Below are 19,989 nucleotides of genomic sequence, written 5' to 3' on the forward strand. Positions count from 1 at the left end.
GCACCTGCAGGGATTGTGTTTGTCAGTGGCATTTGCCTTGCTGAAGAGCTGCCATAATCCGACTATTAAATAAGGTGCCCTGCAATGAGCCATGTGATGCTTTTGCCGAAGACTGCAGTTAGCAGTAGAGGCTGGCAAAAAGGAAAAGAAATCTTGAGAGTATGGATGCCAGCACCTAGAGATTTATTTTGTTTCTTGTAGATTTTAGGAAGTATGGAGTTCTGTGTTACCGAAGCTGGATTACTTCAGATGCCTGAAGTAATGCCTAAGTAAACAGTAGGCAGACCAGAGGCATTTTTAGTCTTCTGAAACATATGAGATTAGGGATTTAACGTGTAGAGACAGGAAAACAACAGACATCATCTGGAGAGAGTGAGATGGAAATCTGAGTCAACTTGTTAAGAACTTCTGCCCTCCTACCTGAACAAAGTGATAAAGCTGTGATCTAGTCTGTACTCAGAATTTCCCTTCATTAAAGTTTTTATTAAAATAGAAGTAGCAGGTCCTTTTGTGCAATACACAGAGCAACCCACTTAGGGGTCTTCAAATAGTGGGCCTGCCAGGCCTCAGTCAGAGCACAAAATGCCATTTTCCTCCCCACTAGGACTATTCCACTTGAGGTGGAATCAAGCAAAGCTTTTAAAACAATCACATTCTGTCAGTTAATTGTGTAATAATAATGACAAGATTCTTTTTAACATTTTCTTTTGTGAAGAATAGTGTTGCTTCATTGGGATAGTCTGTCTTTGGGTCTCTTGAATTGTCTTTCTGCCCCGTAAAGCAATGTGTGAATTCCAGTATCCTTTTTGTAATAGAACATCTTAAAGCTTGTCTTTGTATCTAAGGGAAAAAGCTTCAGACATGGCTGCACATTTTTGCCACATTTGCAGTTTAAGAAACAAATACAGTGATAGTAGAATGCATTAGAAAAATTGCTAGTGCAGTAGCAGGAGGAGGCTGTAATGGGGTAAATTGACCACTGTGATCTTTAAGCCTGCCCTGAGGAAAGGAAAGAGGGGAAAAAAACTGCTATTGAAAACAGTGCTACTCCTCTAAATGCTGCTTTTCAGGCATGTTATGGTTACTTGCATTGTTGTTCCAATTGATTCAGTCCGGTCCTGTGTAGGTTTTCAGGGAAATACCTGCATCCATTTTATTTTCAGAAGCATTGCATTCACTTCTTAAAAATTTTTATATACAACATATATAAAGCTGTCTGAACACAATCCTGAGTAATGTGTTCTAGGGGACACTGCTTGAGTAGGGAAGTTAGACCAGGTGACCTCCAGTGGTCCCTTCCAACCTTACCTATTCTGTGATTCTGTGAACTGTATGTGTAAATCAGTACAAGCTTTGACTTACTTTGATTCTGGTTTGTGCATGTAGGTATTTCTGCCTATCTACCTGCAGACAATGATGAATGAGAGATGGAAAGTTGGTGGATCAGAGGGAAAGAATCTCAGTCTGTCTGAAAGAGTGAAGGTGGGGTTTTCTTTGATTTTTTTCAGAGTGGAGATTATGATCAGAACATGACTGATTTTTGCTTTATTAACTTATAAATTACTTGCAATTTGTTGAAGTATTTATTTCCCATCTGTGGGAAAGAACAATGAGAGAAATCCAAAATTTTTTCAAATATTAGTGAGTATGTACTTTTAGAGTGTAAAGGTTATGTAACTCTTGATGAGAATGTTGTCAAACCAGGTTGGAAAAAATTATCTAACAGCATTTCTAATTACTTCATAGAAACACAGCAGACAACCCAATGCATATAATAAATCCTCCATGGTAACACTACTTACATATAGGCTGGCAAAGGCCTTTCACCCTGTGCGTCTATTCAAAGTGATACTTGAGATGACAAATGCCTTTTCTTGTGGTACCTTTTAGATGGTTTAGCCTGTTTTCAAGGAACATCAGTCTAAAAAAACAGTAGAGCAATGTCCCAGATGAAATACTAGAAACTTAATTATTCTTAGCTTTTTTACCTCCCAATCAGTTCACCATTAATGTCAAAACAGAAGGATCAAGCTCTAGTTTGCCTACAGTGTGTACTGTCTTTGTGCCATATGATGTGAACTTGCAAAATTGCATAGTAACTTATCATTTATCTTTTTCCTTTGAAAATATTTTACTTCTCCATCTTTCCACTGAGTTCCTGAAAAAGTTGCTGTACAGCTTGAGCTTCTTTCCCATCACTTACATTGATATGCGGCAATTTTGGCAGCAATTCTTTGCCTATACCTAAAAGTATTTCCTTTGGTTTACACATTTCGAAGAAAATTCATATTCTTTCTTAGAAAAATGCAAGGGAGAATAGAGAAGATGAAGCAGACAATTTAGTGCGTTTTTGCTTTGCTCTAGGTTGTACTAAAAGGAATGGAATTAATGCATTTTAATATATTTTGGAATTTGGGTTTTTTACAGCAAGTGGACAAGTACTTAGATTGGGAAGATATAGACTCAGATGAAGAGACATGCAGTGGTAGGTTTCCTCTCTCCATATTCACTGTCATTTTCTGTCTTTGAATGCAAGTGTATGAACATGATTAAAGAGTATGAACATGAACATGTTTCTTTGAATGCAAGAGTATGAACATTAATTAAAGAACTGTTTCTTCTCTAAAAGCGATGATATTCCTCAGTTCTTCTATTGCCAGAAAATTCCCCACATTGCCCCAATTCCCCAAATTAAAGTACTAATTTCCTCACTCTTAAGAGGTAATGAGAAAATAAATAAAAAGGAATATTTATTAAACTGTGTCCTTGTGAACAGTTATTTTTGTCAAGATTTTTAGAAGTGCAGAGCACTTCTTGTTAGCAACATTTCTGCATTTTTCTGCACTTCTGTTTTGTATTGAAATTATTTTGATTAAAGAAGATTTTTACACAGCGATTGGGTGCTAAGAGACAGTTCTGTAAAGTGGAAGTATTTAATGAAAATGTTGTCCCTACCTATTAAAATGATTCCATCCTGGGCTTAAAATAGATGAGACTAACTTTGAATTCACCGTGAAGTTCTTTAAGAGTTCCAGTTATGAGCATTTTGAGTTGTGTTGAATTGTTGAATATGTCTATAATAATTTTAACTCTCCCACCTCTGAAAAATAAATGAAATGTTAATGTCTATAGTTGTTTGTCTATCATTAGTCCTTGTGTGGTTTTTATTGCCACCAGAATTGATACTCTTTTAGTGTTTAAATTAATTTTCTTCATCTATACGTGTGATTGTGTAAAGAAACCAAGCCACACAGATTAAGGGATTTGCCTGAGGTCACTGACAGAAGCTGCTACCAAGCAGGACTTTGATCCTTGGTTTCTTACTCATTGCCGTTTGATTGGTCTGTCCACTCTTACAGTAAAGATTTGATTAGTCTTTCTGTATATGCAGAATTCCTATGAAGTCAGAGGGCTTAGAGACTTCTAGTATCTCATAAGGAAATAATAAACCTAATAAACATAAGTCAAGTTTACAGCAAATATTCTTACTTCAACCTGGACATTTCAGAAAGGAGGTAGGAAGACAGCAGTGCTGTATCAGGTATAGACATCAAAGATTTCTCCTGAGTGCAGTGTTCATATGTGCCCATTTTTCCCTTCATAGACCGTTGTTCTGTGTTTATGCCTTAAATTCTAGTAATATCTGTTAAAAAGACCCTGGAGCTTACTGGTGTAAGCATAAAAATTTCACTTGTGTCATAATGAAATGATAATTATCTATATCTAGTTCATTAAAGTATGGTTAGATATTGCGAGTTCCAAACAGGCCCCAAATTGGTTGCTGAGAATTAAGCTCAACACTAAAATACTGAGTGGAACTGTGAGGAAAGAAGAGCTCTGCTAGTGCTTGGGGTTAGCTCGTCACATTCGGAATGATGACAGACCTTGCCTTTATCCAGCTTTTGGGTCATTTCTGTGTATTTGTGTGCGTGCAAGAGTAAATATCAATCACATACGTTTAGAAACCCCTAGTAAAACACACTTCATTTGAGGCAGACTTGCCTTAGTGCAGAAAGAAACTGTATCAACAAGACTCATCACAACATTAAGCATTTAGATTGCATTTTACAGCATGGAAACACTGCTGAGCCAGAAACTTATTATTCCTTTTAAACTCTGTAAGGAAAGCGAACAGCATCGAAATTTATACCTGGGAAACGCACAGCCTGAATTTTGCCTGGGGCTTCTTCAGTGGAGATCATTGTTAAGTCAGGGTAAAAAATTTTCCCTTGACTCCTAAGTGCAGAAAATAGCACTTATAGCTTGATGGTTGTCTTACATGTCAAAATCCACTTGAAAGGCTTCATAATAAGAGAGGTAAAATTAGAAACCATAGCAACAAAATGCAATTTAAAATATAAAATGGTGTCACTTCTATTTTTTGCAATAATAAAGTAATCTAAAATAATACCCATATTGACCACCTTAATAAGGATTAATTCTGAAGAATTCCAGTTAGTTTATAAATGAGGCAAAGTGTGACACAAATTTGAAAGACATTCTTTTGTTGGCATTTGTAAATGCTGCCACCTATATGTCAGAACAAATGATTGATTTAAGACTTCATATTGACAAAACAAGCTAAAAATATTGTATCTTTTTTTACACAGTAAAAAATATCATACCTTGCTAGTGTAATTGCCACAAGCTTTTATCTCTGTGCTTCATTTAGCTGTAAAGGGCAGATCAGTTAGCTAAGTTAGCAACTGTACATTAATATAATAAATATTCGCACCTAGGGGCAAGTGGCTCAAAGTTGACAAGTGTGAAAAGCATGATAGAAAATAGGTGTTAAAATATCTCATATAAACTAGTGCTTTTTGGGAAATGTCCTGGAAGAGTCATTCTAGTGTTTTTTTTTCTTTTTCTGATGTATTTTGCAAAGTTCAATGTCTTTTAAGGTGTGAATGCATGCAGCTGCTTCTTACAAATAAAAAGCAGCATGGAGTTGGCCAATATGCAAATCCATTGTGGCTGTTTTTCTTTGACATCACTGGGCTGAAAGCCTGAAACCAGGGCAATGCTTTGCATTGTGGGACTTTGGCACAGTAAACCATGACTGGCAAAGTAAAATTGTTTCCCTAAACTATAAACCATAACTTTAATGCTTTGTGTAGAGACAGCGTGTGTATGGTGAACTGTTTAATTGCTCTTTCTCACTGCATTTAATCTGTAACTGTAAGTTGCTTAAGGCAACAATAGAGATGATCAGGCTTTCTCCAGGGATAGATGGAGAATACCTAGTGCCTGTGTTGCCCTGTGTTTGATCAACAGAATTCCTTTCCAGGTCTGGTTACAAATCTCTTGCTGCAGGGCTTGGAGGGTATTTAGGTAATAATAGGTAATATTTGTATAAAATACAAAATATGTAAAAAGCATATCTAGAGACCTGGAGTGTGCTATTTTTTAAATACAAGAGAAAATTAAAATTAAATTAATTAAAATTACAACAGGACTAATTAAATATATGGGTGAGACTACATAGGCAAGGATGTCAGTCTCATCCTAGTCCAGCTTGGAACACTGAGTTACTGCAAATTTATCTTTTCAAGGTCCTGGTTGTCTGTAACCCTACAGAGGCTGAGGAGAACCCAATTGACTCAGTTACTTTGAAGCTGAGGCCAAGCATAACTATTGATTAATTAAATAATTCTTTAGGCAAATTATATCAATATCTGTTATTTTTCATAATCTGTGCCTTTTTCATTTATATTTTGAGTCTATGTTTACCTCCAGAAAAGTCAGATTAAGGAAGAGGATTCAGAGTTAAATTAGGTGGATTTTTCTAAGTACGGGGCTCCCCCCAGCTGGTGAATCCCTTTCTTGTTTTTCTCCTCCAGTCTCTGCAATCCATTTAGCACTGCCTTGAGATGATTTCACACTAGGCAGCTCTTCGGGACTAACAGCCTGAAGCATGAGAATCAGAGGAGACTGCAAAATTTAGCTTTTAAGCTTTTTTTGTTATCATTGCCTCCCTTCTCAGCTCCCCATCAGCAGCATTTTTGTGAAATGTAGTGTCTGAAAGTGGTAAAATCTGTGTCAGTGCATATATATTTGGGCATTGTTTGGCTACCATAAAGTTAAAGATATAGACAGGACTTTGAAGTTCTTTACTTTTGAAAGTTTGAAGCAGACCTGTGCCAGTAGATTTTTTTTCTACACCTATAATTAATGATACACAATAAGCAGAAAGTCCAACTCAGCACTGTTGACAGATTAAATAATCACTTTCTGGGTTTTGAGGGGGGAGGGACTAAAGAGAATTGTTCAGTTTCTAAATGTGCCCTCATTAAAGTATGCTAGACTTGAGTAAAATCATTGGTGTTCACTGCTATATCATCTAGGGAGTTGATTCTTTATGATATGAGAGGTGCATTTCAAAATATCTTCTCAGTTTTTTTGATATCACTGCCTTTTCAGTTATTTCTATATATGGTGCCATTGGCAGTATCCAAGGCTTTCCTGTTGCTAATTAATCACCTCCACAGAGAACATAATTAGCAGCTTAATTAGGATCATCATCCAGTAGTGCTGTAGCAGCAGCCTAAACAAGCTGTGAGGTACTGGCTAGATCTTACAATAGCCTGGAGTTCCTTTGGGTTCTCCCACTGAGAAGGACTGTCAAAACTCTCTAATTTTTCTCTCTGAAGGAGTTTCTTTATTAAACATTATCAGGGAAAGCAGCATTTACCAATTAGACTTTCATATGCTGTCACACAGCCAGGATAGAGAGAGGCAAAGCTCATTTCTGGCATGTCTACTGGCAAACAAAGGTTGATTACATTCTTATGGGGTGATTGAAGGGAATTTGAAACATTATTTGCATTTCTAACAAGCCTTAAAAAGTGGAATTGACATTCTGAGTATGACAAGCACTTCTCGCTAAAAGCAAAAATAAGTTTCCTTCTGTTGTCCTAATTCTTAAGAGTTATCTTTCTGAGCCATTGCCAGACTGTTGCATAACAGTGCTTCCTCCTCATCTTCTCTCTCTGGATTGGGCTGTTGAGGGGGAGAAGCTCTTAGTGCAGAAATAATCAGTGTTTATATCAGGAGGTGATACAAACCTCTTCATGTCCAGACTTCCCTTACTTTAGTGAGAGTCTGGATTTAGGGTGCACGTTTGAAACAATACTGGAAGATGCCATTGTCTTTAAATAAGCATTCTCATCTTCCTTCTGTCCTACAAATAGTTTTGACCCAAATTATGAAAAAAGGAGGTGCAGAGCATGTGAAGACATAGATACCCGTGGACTGTGCTGTCCTTTTCAGGAAGCTTTCTCATATAACTGGTGCAGAATCAGAACAGATGCTATGCTGAGAACAAGTACTGAAAGCGCATAGGTGGCTAGAGATTGACATACACAACCAAGAGAATAGGTATGAAAAGGAAACCACTTATGTGTGAATATGAAACAAGAAACAAAAATCCAGGAATGAAATACTCAAGGGAATTAATTCAACTCCTCTTAAAAGAACATTTTACTTTGCAACTCCAAACCCCGTTGGCTTTGAAATAGTACACTATTCCCAGAAGAAAGCTAAATGAAGAATTTGATCATGGCTTTTTTTACAAAGGCCTAGCTAGGAAATCATTATTTTCAAATGCAGATTCACAGAAGAATGAGAGGTCCATAACTCCACTATTTTGGTAAAATTATGCAGGTAGAGTTAAATAGTAACTTCATCCTTTCCACCCTGCATCTCTGTATACTCTTATTGGTTCCATTAACTAACATTTAAGCAATGCTTTGAAAATTTATTCTGAAATTTCAAGAGGAATGTAAATGTAGTGTAAAACTGTAAAGATACTTGTGTATCAGATGGGAAAAAATAGCAGGTAGATTTACATAATTCTTTGACTAAATTGCAAGACATATGGTCCCCTTAAGTTCTTTCATAAAAACATTACTGAGACAAGATGGACGCATCTGTGCTGTAGCAGAGCTGAGATTGATTCATGTTAAAAGATATTTTTCAACCTAAGGCATATCCTTCTGATCTGTCACAGAATGCAAACCCACTGTTCCCAGTGTTTTTCCTAAGTTTGTAAAGGAAGAGCGATTCAAAAAGGCTGTGCATTTGTGAACTGTGGGCCAAATCCTGCCCGCATGGACAGGTCACATGTTGCTCTATCCCAGATATGGGGAAGTCCTCTCAAGTACCTCTTTTTGGAAAGTTTAGGGAGGAAAAAACATCCATGAAATATCCTTGGATGAGAGAGTGATCTGGCACTGTAGTGGGGAATATTAGTACTTCTACCAGGTATTTTTACTTAATGTTTTGGGAGAGTCATATTAGGATGCTTTGCAGTGATTCTTAATGCCCAGTGTACAGGTGATGAGAAATGAACGAGCCTACCCGGCTAGTCAATGTCAAATGAGGTATTTTATAACTTCTACTGCAGACATCTCTGCTCAGGACCTTCCATCTTTGTATGAATAAAATGGGTGTAATCCCAGGTGTTCTCTGAGTTTAAGAGCATCTACATCCAGATTTTTTAATGCAGCATCCTCAAGAAAGAAGACCTACCTTGATTTTTGCTTAGTATAGTATTACTATTTAGATTGTAGCTCAGGACTGCATGGATCTGTTTTAATGATAGCTTATGCAACAATGAGTACAGCACACTTTGACTAACAAGATTTTGCTTGTGTTCTGAGCAGTACAAGATTTTAGCAAGATTTTGCTAATTTATACATCGACTGGAAGGTTAATGTTGACTATTTTTTATTCAGCAGGGTCATTAGTTCTTCCAGGAGAGGTGGAGCAGACAGTGACTTATTGTACACCCGTTTTTGATAAGCCTATTCAACTGAAGTTCAGAAACTTGTCAGTTCCACAGCCATTGGACAGCAAACCCCAAGAGGTATGAGGTCAGATTTATTTGTTTAAACACTTGGGGTATTTTTTTTTCCTTTTAGCTTCTAATGTTATTTCCACAAGAACAGAGGGATCTCGATGGAGTGTGTGGAACTACTGTGAGTTAACATGTCATATTAGTGATTTTTAAATTGATAATGAATTCCTAAATACATTAAGAATTGAGATAAACTCTCTATTTTATCTCTCACACTGCTACTATATAATCCTACATTTTCAAAATGTGTACTTCAATACTTCAAATGCTATATGGGCTTTTTAATATTTAATTTATTTAACTCACAGAATATTCAAGTAAACTCTTGCACTTCCCGACCTTTTAACAAATCCTTACTTATGCAGAGTAATGGGCCATTTAATTTTTCAGTGATCTCATGGCTTAATATAGGAACCATTTTCTGCAACAAGGAGGTAGTGAATGGTCCCTTTAACATGACAGTTCAGAAAAAAAAAAGGGTTTAAAATATATTGTGGTCAGAATTGAGATTTGTTCCCTTGGAAATGAGTAGCAGCAAGATGCTGCTGAGAGTCTGCATTGTCTAGATCTGGTGTGGAGAGGTTTGCTTTATGGACTGTGAGCGTTTTAATGAGACACAGTCAATACAAGCTTTAATTTAGAATTGCCATTTTCCTTCAGAATTTCAATTCTTTTCAAACTGCGACAGAAGGTGTGGATTGCTCACAGGCTTATTTTAAGTCATTAAGCTTCCTATCCAAATAGTCAGTGTGAGCATTAACTTTTGGGGATGTTTCTATTGCAGAGAATTCTTCACAACTCCTTTCCCCTGCCTGATCATTGTGATAGAAGCTGAAGTTAGCTTCTGGCTAAAATGGGCCAGTTTTGATAGTTTCATATGCTTATTAATGTTCCCATGAGGCTTAAATCAAGTTTATAAATGATGCACAACCAATGAAGGTTTGGTGTTGTAGCAGTGCATATGGTGCCTCCTGTCCTGAGCTCAGTTGTGTTTAGCTCCTTGCAATAAACCCTTTACTATAAGGAACAAGTCTGCTTTGGGAAAAGTAGATGTACTAAAATGACCTCTCAAGCTCTGATGCCCACCATTCTGTGAATAAAAATACTCTTTTCTCTAAGGATTGACATAATTCAAGGTTTTTGCCTCGAGATATATCCATTGGCACACAAAATAAAAAAAAGAACAACAAAAAAAACTAGAATGAGGTTTTATAGCTTTCTCATTTGATAACTTCTGTATAAAACCAAAGAGGAAGGAGGGTTGTAGCAGCCTGCAGTGTTCATAAAGGGCTGCATATGATTCTTTAAACTATATCTCATGAAAAATAGATGAAGATCCCACTGCATGCAAAATTCATGTCCATTTGAGGAAAAGTTAGGTTATGAAAGAAACTGAGTATTATTACATTGGTTAAGAGTTGCTGCATTTTTCAAGAAGAAGGATTTACAGTTTTCACAACCATTTGGTTGGTGCCAGGCTACTTAAGATGAAGGCAGTTTTTCCCCTAAATTATAAACATATTTGTGTCTTCATTTAGATAATATAACTGTGGCCTGATTTTTAGAACTGTCAAGACTGAACTGGTCCATTTGAAAATCCCTCAGTGCTTCAAATTGTCATTGCCTTGAAAATTAAGTCTTTCGTTGCTCATGGCAGAACTAGTTTAGAGAGGGAAAAATATTTTCCCTGGAGACATCTCTGCTTTGAAATGAGACTGTTCTCTGTCCATCAAAACAACTCTGTTAGGGAAGGGCAACAGAATGTGGCTGCCTAATTGATTTTCTTAGAGAATGGAAGACTATTCCTTATGAAAAATAGCAGCATGTCAAATGTCTATGCTGTGGAAATACTTGTGAGGCACTTCAGGGTAAGGTATGTATCTCTGAATGTATTGCTGGGCAAAATTTGAAAAATGAAGCTCTGCTAAGACCCAGTTTATAACCTGGCTAATTGTTAAAGAACAACTTGTCTACCTGAAAATGTTTTTCTGTCAAAAGCTGTTAGGAAGTGGCTTGGTGAATGACCCAGCAAATTATTTGTGTTGTCCTCCAAAGTTCCTTCATCTTTCTTTCCTCACTTTAGACATACACATATTACAGGATTTTAGTATTGACAGAGCAGCATACATGACCTCCCACAGGCCACTGCAGTTTGAACCAGCATGCACTCGATGGTTGAAGTACATTATCATAGAACATTTTCCTTCTCTACCCAGGAATTTATTCTCTCCTTTATTTCTACTAAAAACTGTCTTTCATAAAAGACATCATAGCTTTTTTTATGTCTTAATGCCTGCTTCCTAGGGACTTTATTTGTTCTTATTTCCCTCCCTGCATACACATGAGTGCAGTTGATGCATATTTTCCATCCACTCAATATAAACTTGCATTCAAAGTGGGATTCATCTCACCTAACTTCAGCTTTAGATGCAGTCTAATTTAGTCCTTCAGTCATCAAGAGGCAGAGATAAGCAACTCCATAAAGTGATTCATCCCATTTGCTATAGGCATTCGTCATAAGATGTAATATATCTCCATCCACAAGCTCTGGCTGGGCCATTTTTTGCTAATTAACTACCTTAATCTAGAAACCTAGTTTTTATATGGCTGGGATTAGGAAAGAAGAATTCTACCCTTCTATTCTCCCTTTTTTTTTGTCTGTAGTTTCAGCATTCAAAAAAGTATTTACCATGCCTGTCATTTTATCTTTATCTGTGGCATGGCAGCATCCATCACCTAAAATACGGCTTCCATTGAGTTTCTTTGGTTTAAGGTCTTACTGATAGGCCTCAACTGAGGTTTGTTTCTGCTACGTGCTGTGCATAAATGCAACGAGAACATGGAAGAACTTAAAGACAGGATCGACTAAGTGAAAGAAGATGGAAGAGTTATGTCTTCTCAGAGGCCAGTAAAGACACAAAGATTGAATGACTTGTCCAGAATGATGAAGCAGAAGTGGAAAACTGGACAAGATTTATTGACTTCCAGTCCAGTGCCCCAAGCTCAAGACAAACTTTTTTTCTCCTGCGTACCCCAGTATATGTTAAGCTTATATGAGCTCATAGCGTGCGTCTTCCCCTCAGCTTTTTTTCAATTTGTTGTCAGTGAACTAGTGAGTTTTCCTATGAGTATGCAATGAAATCACTGCTGAGTGGTTTCATATGTGCATACTTTGCATAATTTGACCAAGTGAATCATAGGTGCCATAATTACACAGAAATACAAGTTTTAGAAGGACAGAGACAGGCTGTTCAGTTAACTGTAACTCCACTCAGATTAATAAAAGAACTGAGTTGCCAGTTATTAATAGACTTTTGAAAATGTCAACTTTAAGGTATTTTATTTACGATATTACTTCATAAAACAGCCACTAGCAAAATACTTCAGTTATTAATATAATTATTGCATTCTTTCCCCCCTTTAATTTGGAAATGCAGGGACGGTAAATGAAAGTGATTTTTTCTTCGGAGAGTAAATCACAGAAGCAATCTTAAGCAAACTGGCAGTTTTCTATTAGAGCAGGATTCTATTCCCAGAGAGCTCTCAGAAAGATTTCAATTAGATGTTAAATTAGACACCTGAAATTCACATATTTCTCTCAGCTCCTTAGGCAGAATAACCAGATAATAACTTGATCAGCTCAGAGGATTTGGTGTTCTATTGTAAGATGTCTTCCTTTTGAAATACATAAAAATTCCAGTTTGTAGTATAAAAGTTTTAGATTACTTGTCTACAAGGAAGGTTGAAGTCAATGGCTTCTTAGGAGAAGAAGCAAAAAAAGAATCCCTACTGCTTTGAGTATTCATTTGAGAGATGGAGCATACTGACAAATATGCAGTGTGGACAAACTTTTCAAATGTGCAATGAGTGGATAACAGAAATATTGTTAATGGGGTGAAGTTAGGTATGTTCTGTTTTGACATCTAATTTCAGTTAGGATTTTGGGGTCGAGTTTTGTAAACAAAAGTTTTTCCACTATTTTGCTATGTCTACATAAAATGTTTCCTGGAATTACATGAAGGTCAGCGCAAGGTCATAGGGAATGTGTACATACTTTCCGTAACTATGTTGGTAGAGGACAATAGAGTTGCTTTTGTAGAATCCCTATGAAGGCTTTCTGTAGTCTAAACTCTTCTTAGCTTAGTTACCTATAGATATGTGTCATGGTTTAACCTCAGGCAGACACCAAGCCCCAAGCAGCCACTCACTCACTCTCACACCAGTAGAATGGGGTAGAGAATCAGAAGGGGACAAGGTAGAAAACTCATGGTTTGAGATAAAGACACTTCAATAGGGAAACCAAAAGCTTGTGCACACAAGCAAAGCAAAACAAAGAATTAATTCACTGCTTCCCATGGGCATGAAGGTGTTCAGCCACCTCCAGGAGAGTAACGCCCCATCAGATGTAACAGTTACCTGAGAAGACAAATGGCATCACTCCAAACGTCCTCCCTTCTTCCTTCTTCCCCCCACTTTATATACTGAGTGTGATGCCATATGGTCTGGAGTATCCCTTTGGTCAGTTAGAGTCAGCTGTCCCTGCTGTGTCTCCTCTCAATCTCCCATGCTCCCCCAGCTTCCTCACCAGTGTGGCAGTACCAAAAGCAGAAGAGGCCTTGGCTCTGTGTAAGCCCTGCTCAGCAATAGCAAAACATCTCTGTATTATCAACCCCGTGTTCAACACAAATTTGTAACACAGCCCCATACCATCCACTGTGAAGAAAATTAACTCTACCCCAACCAAAACCAGCACAATATGGTAACAAATATTGTTAAAACCAAACTAAATGAAAAGTCTTTGTGCCTTGCATTGTATTTTAGAAGAGTGTTTTGGATTTCTGCAAATGAAAGACAGGTAGTAGAACCCTTATTGGTGATACCACTTTTTACCTGCTTACTGGCGACCTTACTGACTTTACAAAGAATTCCAGGAGTGTCTGCCTGTGAAAAAGATGAAAATGGACATGGATATGGTGTGGAGGTCAAGGAGCTGACCTTCGATTTAATGGGAATGAAAGCTTGTGTGCAGGCTTTATCTCATGTAAACATATTTCAAATGTGCTATTTATAAAAGTTAATGATGGTTTACCTGGGATAGTCCACGGATATAAACAAGATAATCTTTGCAAGCAGAATGAATGCTGTTTTCCAGGCCAACTCTATCTACAGTTTTTTCCATTATAAATGCCCATGGTCTACAGGTCTGCATCTAGGATGATTCATATGCTCCATCATCTGTTTAAGCCAGTGTAAGACAGGTCCCTAGAAAATTAAGCAATACAGATGATTAATAAAATGATACAAACCCAAAAAATTGTTTCCTGATCATTCAGGCAACATTACATATTACCCAGATGCTCTCTGCCATGTCTATCAGGTGCCTGGCCACCAGAGAGGAATCCAGCTACCACTTCTCTGACTGTGGCATTAGCTGTGTCAATGCCAATTCTTACAAAATGTCACATAAAATTGTGCAGGATACTGAGCAGTCACCATAAGATGCTGACTGTTCTTCCTGCCTGTCAGCAAACAAAAAATGTGTATTCTGAATTTCAATACGTCATTAGTCACTGGCTTCACCAAGGATTCATCAGAAGCTTGAAAAAATAAGCATATGTTTAAATCTTTTGCTGATTTAGTGCTGAAGTACTTAAATCTTTGAAACACATTTCTAGACATGTTATATTGACTTCTCATGGGATAGGGAGCATTCCTGTACAGTTTTAGTAGTGAGCATGTGTCTCCTGTGTTACCCTGAAATTCATTTTATGTAACTGCTTACCATAAACCTTTTGTGTTGTGGCCCCCTGCAGTTTCTTATCAGCATAGGGCCTGCCATAGTTATTCATTTTCATTATTTTATTTTATAGGCAGGGTGTTGATTCTAAGATATTTCAACCAGAAGCAATAAAATGCTATACAATATGTCAACAAAGCACATATTGGCAAATGCAGTAAGATTCTTATGTTCATCATGCCAGAAATACAAATCAGCCAATTGCATATCTATGAGATGGTGAAAAGAAATTATTGGAGTCTGAAAATTGATTATGTGTCATTTTGCTCATTTCAGATCTTTCCTTCGCTGAAACTGTGTTCTGGAAATCATGTTACATTAGTATCAGATGCATGTATGCTGAAGCTTTACGTAATACTAGCCCAAATTTTAAGGATATGGAATCTGTCTTTGAAATTTAACATAGCTGCACATAACATGTCCATATCCCCTCAGCCTTGCTGCTACAAGTGGCAGGAATATAATAGATGTATGCTAGGGTGGTTTTTAGATTCCTTGCCTTGAGCAAAATTAGTTAATGATATTCATTGAGATACAATACAGTACAAATGGGGCACATTAAATGGCTTAAATTAGGTCAAATTGAATAATTGAATTTATTCTTTTACTTAAAAAGAGCTTAATCAGCTGAGAGTGTTAGAGTCAGAAAAAATAGTTTAATTAAATATTAATTAGAAGTTTATATTTTAAGCTACCTTATTATCACTTGCAGCAATATTATTTATGTATCTGGTTTTTCTCATTACAGCTACTGGGGGATGATGTTCAGCCATTCTCACTTGATGAAGAATTTGACTATGACAATGTGGCAGTGACCCCTAAGTTCTCTGAAGCTGAGCTGAAGGCCATTAAAGAATTGTCTAAAGAGAAGAAAACGGGTTCAGCATGAGCGGAAGACTGAGTCGAAGGCGTTCTGTGCAGGCTGTTGAAATGACATTTTTATGGGATAAATATAGCTCTTCATTGTACCCCTATTTAATGTTCTGACCTGCGTGGTCAGTAAATGACATCCCTGAGATTTTTTTTTTATTTTACCAGCATGCCTTGGAGTTTGTATTGGCTCAGGATAGGTATGCTGGAGTGACCAAAACAAGATGGTGGATTTCAGACTAGCACGATGGCTACTCTTGCTTATATCTGTACTGACTTGGTTCCTGACTAGTGCAAAGCTGATCCTAAAGCTGTCTTTTATCTAATTCTTTCAGTAATGCAATTAAGAGCTTTTTTGCAGCTGACAAATCAGTCCTTGAGCTCTTTCTCTTAAATATACAGAGTTACAGGAGTGAATAAATCTGGGAAATTTTTTTTTCTCTGCAAAGAAATAGATATTCCTGTTTCCAATAAACTTTTTGTGTCGATCAAAATTGACATGGTACAACTCCTAAAATGAAAACAGTAACTGCTCAAAAAAACCCTTCCACACAGAGGAAAAAATAGCAATCTAATCCATTAAAGGAATCGGCATTGAAAGGCTGTAAGATTTTACTGTTTTTTACAGCAGATGATTTTAAATACCAGCTTATAGCTTATACTCTGCATCACTGAAAGCCAGCAAACTGGAGTTGAGTAAAGGTCAGCTACATGGGTGGGAAAGAAGAGTGTGCGTCTCTGATGCAAGGTAGTATGTACAGTTTCTATGAAAAGTTTAGAATTCTTTTTTTTTCAGCTAACTGTAGAAGCTTTGCTGTAGAGGTTGGTTTAACATCACAGCACTGCATTGTATTATTGGTCGTTTTCTGGTACAACTGCATTCACTATAATTTACTGACCAACATTTTGTCCTTGGCCTATTTCCATTATTTCTGAAGTGATAAATATGATGATAAATATGGGAAGAGTGCCTGAGCAGACAGACAAGACAACAAACCATAAGTTGTTTAAAGGCTGTGGATGAAATCTCTGTGGCCAGTTGGCTGCTTCATTGGCATCAATTTATAAAAGCAAAGAAAGGTGTTTTGGTGTTCCAAGGGAGAGATTTTCTGGATCAGTAATTTTGTAGACCACAATTATGCTCTGAATAGCATTTCTTTTGAGGAATGACATTTACCTCGATTAGAGTGATATAATTGAAAAGTGAGATTACCAAAGAATAATTGAAAAGTGAGATTACCAAAGAAAAAACAGAAAAGAAAGAGGTCTCACAGAAGATGTTTAAGGAGACTGATATAAAATTACAAGTATGTTGTATAGAAAAACTGGTCTGTACAGGACCTTGCTGGTAGAAGGTAATGAGTTTTTGTTTTTTGTTTTTTGTTTTTTTTTTTTAACATCTACACTCAAAAAGATGGCTGTGCTGTAGTTAAAATGCTTTTTAAAATGTAATTGGCTGTGTAGCAGATTCTGCTTGGTTTTTTGAAACATTTTTTTTTTGTTTTTTTTTTGTTTTGTTTTATGTGAATTTATTAGAACTCAATGAAGTGTTTTGTTGAACCCAAGATATTTTAAATTAAGTGCTTTAGATCCAAATGGAATTTTCCAGTGAAACATTCAGTTAAAATTTTTGGAACAGATCTAATTACTAATTCATCTGAAAGACACATGTAATGTGTGTATAAATGGGAAAGAGAAGAAGTAAGTTCTGGAAGAGCTCCATGAGCAAATCTGTGAGAAAGAAATTGAGCAGTGCTGTACAATGATAGCAAGATCAGCCTTTGAAAGCCTCAACAGAAAAGTAAGGGTGACAACCTCATTAAAATATATATGTATAGCAAAGATAATGTAAGGAACCTTCAGGCTGAGAGACCTCTGTGTACAGAATTTGCTATCCTACAGGCAAAGAATCAGCCATAAAAGTGAACTTTTGTGTTTTTGTGGAATGATGAATTAGGTGCTTCTTGTGTGGGGTTCTTTTTTAGAAAGGCATGAGACACACAAAGAATAGATCGGTCCTGTGGGAATCCTATTCCCAGCAGAGTCAATGAGAAGACTTGTCTAGGGGTTCATAATGTTCTTCAGGCCAAATTGGCTCTGGAATCTCTTAAGTGAATTTTCTATTCGTTTCATTATCAATTTTCCCTGTACATTAGGGATACATCCAGCCATTCAGTTCCTTCTCTCATAGGCAGATGATTCTCACCAAATGTGCAGAGTACCTATTATGCTCCATAAGCGTCATTCAGTATAGTCATTATATGGCTTCGTTTGATATAAAGAAGCACTTTGCTGCAGAATACCCAATAAAATTGGAACTCTTTAGTGACATTCATCTTACACAGAGAAATGGGGATAATTCACTTACATTTACACCACTCATGAGTTAGATTTTTGCTCTTTGTTAACAGACATGAATATCACAGTGAAGATTAGGCAATGCAGGCTACATTTTCTGAACATGACATTTTATTGGCCTGCCCCTGTGGTTGTTTTTGGCTTATACCTTTCATTTGATTATCCTTCACAGAGGAGGCATATTTTCCTCTTCTCCATTACCAGGCTGTCATTTTTAAGAACATACTTTATGTGCATGTTAAATTTTATACTTGCACATGGAGTTAGTTACCTGGAATTGTTTCAGTGTTTGTGAGGTGGTTTGAAATCTGAATAATATATATCTTTTCCTTTTGTAGCTTCTGTTCTCTTTAATTTTTAATATTTCCAGCAGGGGTTGGCAAGGGACATTTGTCATTTGTATTTATGGTTTTTCTGCACATTTTTCCTGTTTTGCAGAAGAATTAAAGGCAAAACTCTTACACTGAACAGGAAACTTGGAATGATTCTTGGGATAGATTTAGGGGGCGCTGCAGTAGGGAACAGTTTTCTCCCTACCACACTGATGAGGAACTGGAAAATCTGTGACATTGGGTGAACCCGTTGGAAGTGAAGGCTGTGTGATGCATCTCTCTAATCCCTTTGTATTCGTGACTTCATTGATGTCTAAAATGCAGTAGAGATGTGCATCCATAACAGTCAGGGAGCTTATCTGACTGGCTATGGTAGATGTTACCTACAGAAAATGTTTTTTTTTTATTAAACTTGTTGCTTACTTTGGTGTTACCAGAAGGATATTGACTGTTTCTCTCCACAGTCTTGATGGATCCTCAGGTACTGGGGGAAACTCTTTGAGTTTTATGGGAAGTAAAATAGTCCTTCCATCAGGGCAGAAATTTGAAGGGTTGTTTCCTTGGCTGTTTCTGGTGAAAGCTTGAATATTGTTAATGCACAGAGATACTCCTTGTGGGTGTAAAAGTAACAGTAATTATTTGGTGAGATAATGGTTGTGAAAGAGTAAGATAAAAATTGAAGAAACGAAAAGAGATGCAGACAAGTCTGACTCAGACATTGTTAGGGTTCTAAATATATTTCAATTAATGAACAAAGGTATCCTTTTATACACTTGCATACACACAGTGCCACTGAAAGAAAATGATTTAGTATGGAGAGTACTCACCCGATAATTCAGAACCTTTTGAAGAAGATGGCACAGAAACAAATCCCTGCTCTTACGGAAAAGGCCCTTTGATCCTCTGGCCTTCATTTTTTGCTGCTATAAACTGGCAGAACTCCACTGAGGCCATTTGTATTCATACAGAGCAGACAGGAACCTGGTATTTACAGTCTTAGCTGAAAGAATATGGAGCCAAATCAATTCCTGATTTAACTTCGCTGAATATATAGTTATGTGTATGGCCCATTATCATTATGGGGAAAGATTTCAATGAAGAGCCAGTGCAAATGAAATGTAAAAAACATATCTTGTAACTGTTCAGATGCTAATTTTGCACAGGTCATTTTGGAGTTTCTGTAGTAATGTATGCTTAGAACATTGCTTTTTGCTTTATGAAAAATATCACATACATTTGCAAGTCCTGTTCAAAGCACAAAACTTGATTACATACATAACTACTAAGGATTCTGACCTCCTTTAAAGTGTTTTCTTTTTCCCTCTGCATCTTGCCAAGGATTGGAAGTGGACTTCGCTTTATCTTGGAATTGTTTTAAAAAGATCTGGCATCCTTTGTAAAAACATACACTTCCTTATAAAGGTAGGCTGTCACTTTGTGATGCAACACTAAATGCAGAAGTAAATAGGACCAAATTCCTAGTTGCTCAGCAACTTCATGTACATCATAGTGTGGGTAAACATATATTTAGTATGAAAGTGTCTTCTTGGATAGCAGGCTGATTTGTATCCTGCTGTCCTCTACCTTCAGTTTTACTTGGGAGTCTGAGCAGTAGCTTGCTCCTACGAGGGTATGAATTTTCAAAGCCCTACAAAGAGGCTGTGAGACAGTTCAGTTACACCGACCAAAGAAACTGAACCAGCAGTGCTGTACTAGTGCTCCAGGCATACTCCAGCCTGCTGAATAGTTTAGCTGAGTGTGGCCATTCACCTCTG

At 37.0% G+C, this 19,989-nt stretch overlaps 1 protein-coding gene across 1 annotated transcript in view; it reads left to right on the plus strand.

Annotated features, from left to right (window-relative positions):
- Positions 1 to 15,633, plus strand: part of IFTAP (intraflagellar transport associated protein) — a 30,022-nt gene extending 14,389 nt beyond the window's left edge. Inside the window, exons 3-6 of the mRNA XM_064657779.1 lie at positions 1,387 to 1,482; positions 2,428 to 2,485; positions 8,748 to 8,866; positions 15,403 to 15,633. Coding sequence (XP_064513849.1) covers positions 1,387 to 1,482; positions 2,428 to 2,485; positions 8,748 to 8,866; positions 15,403 to 15,543 — 414 coding nt within the window. The 3' untranslated portion in view covers positions 15,544 to 15,633. The remainder of the gene's footprint in view (positions 1 to 1,386; positions 1,483 to 2,427; positions 2,486 to 8,747; positions 8,867 to 15,402) is intronic.
- Positions 15,634 to 19,989: the final 4,356 nt, after the last annotated feature.

The sequence above is a fragment of the Pseudopipra pipra genome, chromosome 6 (assembly GCF_036250125.1).
Source record: "Pseudopipra pipra isolate bDixPip1 chromosome 6, bDixPip1.hap1, whole genome shotgun sequence".
Lineage (NCBI taxonomy): Eukaryota > Metazoa > Chordata > Aves > Passeriformes > Pipridae > Pseudopipra > Pseudopipra pipra.